This window comes from Sceloporus undulatus, chromosome 1 (genome assembly GCF_019175285.1).
Source record: "Sceloporus undulatus isolate JIND9_A2432 ecotype Alabama chromosome 1, SceUnd_v1.1, whole genome shotgun sequence".
Lineage (NCBI taxonomy): Eukaryota > Metazoa > Chordata > Lepidosauria > Squamata > Phrynosomatidae > Sceloporus > Sceloporus undulatus.
In genome coordinates this window covers 110822781-110829530 of record NC_056522.1, presented here as the reverse complement: position 1 = coordinate 110829530, position 6750 = coordinate 110822781, and the positions used below count along the sequence as shown (strand labels likewise).

General features: G+C 43.3%; 1 protein-coding gene across 5 annotated transcripts in view; it reads left to right on the top strand.

Annotated features, from left to right (window-relative positions):
• ARMC2 (armadillo repeat containing 2) overlaps positions 1–6750 on the top strand; it is a 63514-nt gene that overhangs the window by 16409 nt on the left and 40355 nt on the right. For 4 of the 5 annotated variants that reach the window (XM_042478885.1, XM_042478893.1, XM_042478878.1 and 1 more), the window contains exon 5: positions 613–784. In XM_042478885.1, coding sequence (XP_042334819.1) covers positions 613–784 — 172 coding nt within the window. The remainder of the gene's footprint in view (positions 1–612; positions 785–6750) is intronic. The other variant, XM_042478905.1, reaches the window with a different exon arrangement.

Below are 6750 nucleotides of genomic sequence, written 5' to 3'. Positions count from 1 at the left end.
ATAAGTATATATGGTGTATAGCAGTCTTTGTATGAGAATGTACTCAGAAATGCAAACCTTTGTAGGTGCAGAGATGAGGTGACAAGTTCAGTTTTAACAATGGTCTAGTCATTGGGAGACAAGACAAGGATATTGCCTAAAGCCAAGATTAAAAGATAACCATATGAATAAATATTGTGATGTAATGTGGGAGCCAAAAAGAAGATGTGATGTAATGGCCAAGAAAGCCTCCATGAGGCTGGAGAGTTAGCAAGTGTTATAATGTGTCTCTGTACTGAACAGAAAAACAGATAACATGCATTCCAATAGGCAGTATGGTGATTACCCCTTAATTCAGTTCCCCAAAGTTTTTTTAAAATCATAAAATGTATTAGGAGCCACAGAATTCAGATTACTGACAATTTCAGCCTTTTTGCTGTAACAGAACAGGATTTTAATTTTTATTACTGCCAATATCCTTTTATAAGAGAAATGCTTGCAGAAATTTCAAAAGTCAAAGTTGCTGGATAAGACTTTCATGATTGAATATTGGCTTACATGTCTATTTAATTTAAAAACATCGTAGAATGTATGCACTAGCTGTATTTTAAGTTAGATCTTGTCTTGTAACAGAAGCCAAAACTGCTACCATCAGCCACAAGTGAAGAAGAGCATTCTGTTTTCCCTGCAAAGCTACCAGTGGATTCAGAAGAGGTTAGAAAAGTCAGCAATGCTCGTGCACTTTTGTTTAAAACTGCAGCTTGTGGAAATCTTCTCCCTGATAAAGTGTTTCTTCCCGTTGAGAGTAAGACTCTTTCCATACTATTTTACCAACATATTTTAAAAATAAATCCTTTTAAAAATTTAGATCAGCCCAGTTGACCTGGTTGAAGAATTAAAATTCCTTTCAGTTTACACTTAATGTTGAAATTATTTGGAAGTCATACCAAATATGGTCTCTGTGAATGCCCACAAATGGGTTATTCTGCACTTGTGCAGAAAGCTTTGGAAACTTCTGGAATCACCAGAGAAAACTTTTTGTTGGCAGCTGCTCCCACCTATATATATATATATATATATATATATATCCCTAGTGTTCCTGTTCTTTTCTCCAGTTCCTTTTGTCCGCCACACTAGCTACCTCAAGGAACTTTGTTGTTAGAATTACGGCCTTTTTTCTCTGACCTCTGACTGTTTTAACAACTTTTCTTCTTCTTAACGGTTTGGTTTGGTTACTAATCGTTTGACCTGTTTACGGAGTGCCCCTTCTTAATGCACTTACTCAGGTTGAATTTGTGGTGGCAGTGTCCCCCCACCTCCAGTCTCTTCTTCCCAGCCTAGTCATGGCTTCCTGCCCCACATCCTTTAAGAAATGTATCCAATGTAGGGCAAAAATCCCTAACCAGGACATTCATTCCAGCTGTCTCCTGTGCCTAGGAAAGGGGCATAATGTGTCCACCTGCTCCCATTGCAGAGCCTTCACCCCACAGGCTTGGAAAAATCGGGAATTGTGTCTGGGTGGCTCTGTACCGCCAGATCCTGATCCTTCAGCTTCACATCCTCCAAGTCTTCTCCATCGATGAAGACCCTTCAATCTCAATCAGAATGTGCTTAATCTTCCAAAAAAGATTCTATTAAGGATAAGGACTGTGAATCATCCCTAAGAGATTCCTCTAAGGCAGTACTTCTCAAATAGTGGGGTGGGCCCCCCAGGGGGGGCGCGAGGCTCCATAAAGGGGGCCGCAAGGCTTAGGATACAGTGTTATGCAGAGGTGTACTTATAACAATTTTATAGACAAATGATACTATTTACAGTTGCGCGGTGGGCGCGAAATGTTTTCTTCTTCCTAGGGAGGGGGCATGACAGAAAATAATTGAGAAGCACTGCTCTAAGGAGAAGGACTGTGAGCCCAAGGAAGACCTTCAAAGCGCAAACATTCTGACCCAAACTGTTCTCATAAATATCACAAAAAGCACAAAGAGACCACCCATTCTGAGACAGGTGCCAATGGATGTCCCCGATGCCATTGCTACACATAGGATGGATAAAGGTTTGGCATCTAAGGGTGAGATACTCCCCTCGCCGAAACCTCCTCTCCATTTAACTCACCGCTTGCCACTGATGGTGACCACCTCTACGCTTCGGGGTAGGGATCGACTATCTGCTTCTCTCAAACCCCGCTGCCATCCTGAGGATGTCAGTGCTGACCAACAGTACCAAGAGGAGCATGGTGAGGAGGCTCACACTGACCATCGGTACCATGACTACACTCTTATTAAGCACCCTTCCAACCTCATTTATGAAGAAGAGGCTAACCTATACTATGTGCTCCTCAACCCTCAGGATGTCATTGATGATTTTCTCATCTGAGAGCTTCATTGGCAGTCTTTCTCTTCTTGAGCCAGGTTGGTGATTCCCTTCTCCGCTTTGGCATTTCAGATCGCTTGCTCTCCTCAAGTTTCCAATCTTTCTCACAGGCATCAGTCCGAACACCGCCCCTGGACACCGACCCATCGTGAGCCATTACCTGCTTGACCTCGTTCATGGTCTCCATCTCAATGCTCTCTAGTTACCCTACCTCTCTGGATAAAATCAGAGCTCACTGCCCATGTCAGGTTTTGGTTGTCCACAATGCAGCCTCCCCAATGGATGATGTCTCCTCATTTGCCGAATAGGTCATTGAAATGGGCAGTGCCCTCAACATCGATGTCCTTCATATGAATGAATGAATGAATGAATGAGTCTTTATTTATATACCACCGTTCCTTCGATCATGCCCTGGGTCCTATTGATGAGAGGGTGCATGACAAAGTTCCCACTGCCATGTCCATTGCCTTCCTACCCTCCATGGTTTAAATAGCATAACTTTCATCAAATGCTCTGGCTACAGTTCCTCAGAAGTCTAGGAAGATAGAAAACTTCCATTGCATCACTAAATTTGATGCTTCCTGGTTGTTAGAGCAACCACGGCCTAACTGTGCCATTGTTGAGGCCTCGCAGCTCCATTATACCCTGAAGACTTCAATGACCCTTACAGACAAGGAAGGTAGAAAGATTGACGCCATGGACAGAAAATGTCATGTGACAGCGGCCCTAGACCTTAAAGTTGAACTATTCCACCTTTATGGGGTCCTACTAGCAACATCTGTGGGAGAGAGTTCTACCACTTTTTGATGACCTCCCTGATGAAAAGTAACAGCTTGCCATGGCACTCCAAAAAAGTAGTTCCCAAAAAAGACAGTAGTCTCTGGCCCATTTTGGTCTTGTGTTTGTTAAACTCTTTCATCTTTTACAAACATTTTCGCATGGTAACCCTTTCTTCGATTCTTCCCTTACCACAGGAAGGGGATGGGTTCGCCACCCTCGACCTCAAGGATGCCTATTTTCACATTGGAATCCGTCAGGACTATTGTAGATTCCTCACTTTCTCTTTTGGGACTGACTACTTTCAATTTTGGACCCTACCCTTCAGCCCTTTTATGACTCCAAGAGTCTTTACAAAGTGCATGGCTGTCGTTGCTGCCTAACTACATCAGCATGGCATATCCGTCTTTCCCTGTTTAGACGATTGGCTCTTTGTCGCTTCCTCAAAGCATGTTCTGCATCAAAACGTCCACTTTGCCTTGGCGCTCTTGGACTCTCTTGGCCTGCTAGTCAATGAGGACAAATCCAGCCTCGTTCCATCTCAAAAGGACCAATTCATTGGGGCTTTGCTTGACTCCAAGAGAGCTATAGCTTTCCTACCCCAGAACAAATTCAGCGTTTATAGAGCTACAATCACACAGGAGGATCACCACTCACACCGCTCAGATGGCTCTCAGATATATGGCCTCAACCACATATGTTACCCCTTGATCAATGCTTCAATTCTGACCCTTCCAATCTTGGTGCCTCTCTGTCTTTGACCCCTTGATGGATCATCCTTTCAAGTGGCTCACTGACTGGTCGCCAGGATGTTATTGTGGTGGCTGAACTCTGTGTGGGAATGCCCTTTCTGCCTTCCCAATCACAACTATTTCTCAGTATGGATGCCTCCCTCCAAGGATGGGGAGCCCAGGCAGACGGCCTCACAGTCAAAGGGATGTGGTCTGCCCGGGAGAAGCTATACCACATCAAAGCACTTGAGATGCTGGCCATCAAGAAGACATGAAGTCCTTCAAAACTTTCCTTCGGAACCAGACAATCGTGCTACTGACAGACAACACCACTGTCATGTATTACATCAACAAGCAAGGGAGAGCAAGATCCCAGACCCTACTCAACCTTACTCTTCACATCTGGGACTGGTGCATAGAGACACGTTATCATCCCAGTTCTCCATCTGCCTAGTGAAGAGAACAACCTGGCAGATCAACTCGGCAGATCTTCCGGCTCCTGCCATGCATGGACACTCCCTTCCCACATGGCACTGACTCTGTTCAGTCGATGGGGACTGCCTCAAGTCGACCTCTTCACAACAAATGCCAACCATCAGTGCCCACATTTCTGCTCCAGGACTTAGGCTAAGGGCTCCAAAGGGATGCCTTCCTATTCGATTGGAATGGGAAGATGCTATACACTTTCTCTCAATTTCCATTGATCACCAGAGTCGTTGCCAGAACGATGGATCACTCCGACACCATCCTCATCACTCCACTTCTTCAGCTCTCCAGGACAGAATACCTCTGTCTGCCACCCTGCCCCGACCTTCTCACTATCCATGATGACCAGGTTCAACATCCAGATAGTGACACTCTTCACCTCGTAGCTTGGAGAATCCGTCCCTGACTCCTCTTTGAGAATCCATCCACACTGTTACCCTTGTGGCCCACAATTCTTCAACCCAGAAGTCTTATAACCTCAAATGGCATAAGTTCCTAATCTTTCAGACTGAGAAGGGACTATTTCCATCCCGGGTCCATGTAACCCATGTCCTTGAATTCCTAATGATACAGTGCGCCTGCGTCCTATGTGGGTGCACCTTACACTCCTTTCAGCATATGCTGAAAGCCGCGCTGGGAGAAGGGGCGGCGCATCCCATAAGGAATAATGGGGTGTGTGCGCGGCATACTCAGTACAAGACATACTCAGATTTAGTATGTATTTCCAACTTTTATTGTTAGTTAATAAAGTTATGTATTACCATATGCTTGCTGTCATGGTCTCCCTCCTCCATTCTTCAAAGCTTTCCAGCCTAACCCATTTGTGTGCATTCACAGAGACCATGAAGAAGGACAGGTTGCCCATCTGTAACTGTAGTTCTTCGAGTGGTCATCTGTGAATTCACACAAACTCGTCCATCCTCCCTTATTGGTCATGTCCCACTTATGCTTCTTCACATTCTGCTACACGGTGTACTTTGGAATTGAAGAAAAGAGCAGGAATGGTAGGGATATATATATGGATGGGTGGGGCTACCGCCAAAATGTTTCCCCTAGCGATTCCACAAGTTTCCAAAGCTTTCTGCACAGGTGCAGAATAACCAATTTGTGTGAATTAACAGATGACTACTCAAAGAACTACAGTTACAGGTAGGCAACCTGTCCTTATGTTGGCTTACCCATGATTATACATAGGCAGATTCCAGAGGGTCCCCAATACTCCAAATCAGATTTTAGAAGAGTACAGTGGACTGTAGAAAAGGGAGAGAATCAGTGAAATTTGGCTCTCCACCTCAGCTATTGGGAGTGTTTCACACTCAGGGGATGTTCCTGCCAATGGCAGCAAACTCAAGATCTAAGCCATTGCAATTAATGTATACTACATTCTAACATCACTTTTTAAAGTCTCATCACTAGGTGAGAGGTGATTGAATTTAATGGAATGTTTAACAGAAGTTAGTCTATTATTTTAGACTAATAGTAGATAGGTAGCTTAAAACAATGTGCACTGGATGCCATTGAATCCCTTTGTAGTTCTTCAGTGTTTCCTTATTCATCGCTGGGCACTTAAATAATTAAAAGTTTTCACTACTTCTACTTCTGAGTAGACACGGTGAGAGCATGGAATTAATAAATGAATCTTTTAGCTTGAAAGTAATAACTCCAACTCACCAGTCCCTCTTGGCTTTATCTTCTCTCTTGACTTTTCCCCCCTCACCTCTTCCCTCTTCTACTTTTCACACAACATTTTTTGCAATGGATCACATACACTGAGAAGTTTGGTAGTGCTGAAACTTGGAGCCAAAAAATATATAGCTCACCCCATCCCTCCCTGTGCCTTTCTTTAAAAAAAAAAATCAACTTTTGAGTTAAATGAGGACATGTTCTAACTGACTTTGCAGATAACACTTCTTATTAAGGAAGGAGGAATAGAGCAAGTTGCGAGGCTGCTATGATTCATCTTTATTAGGGAGGGCAACTTTAAAATGACCAAAAGTACATGTCTGAAGGTGCCAGTGATCAAATGTGCCCCTAGAGTGTCAAAAGTAAAAGCATCCTTGCTATTCTATAAATTCCATGACTGGGTTTGGAAATTAGCTTTTGCAGTAATGAATTCATTACCAGTTAACATAGATAATTAATGATTAGCCAATTCATTGATTAGTTTTGGTGGTAAATAACTTCCCATTTTCTAACATTTAACATATCAAATTAATTTTCAAACATAACTTTGCAAACTCTGGTAGCAATTCCATTGTTTAGTATATATACAGATGGAAATTACACCTAGTGACAGTACAAAAATGGAGATAGATAAAGAGATCCTGTCTGAGAAGGTAGAGCCTGCAGAAGGGATGATTTCACAATGAGATGAACAAAGACTCCTTTCCCTGGCTAGCACAAACGTCT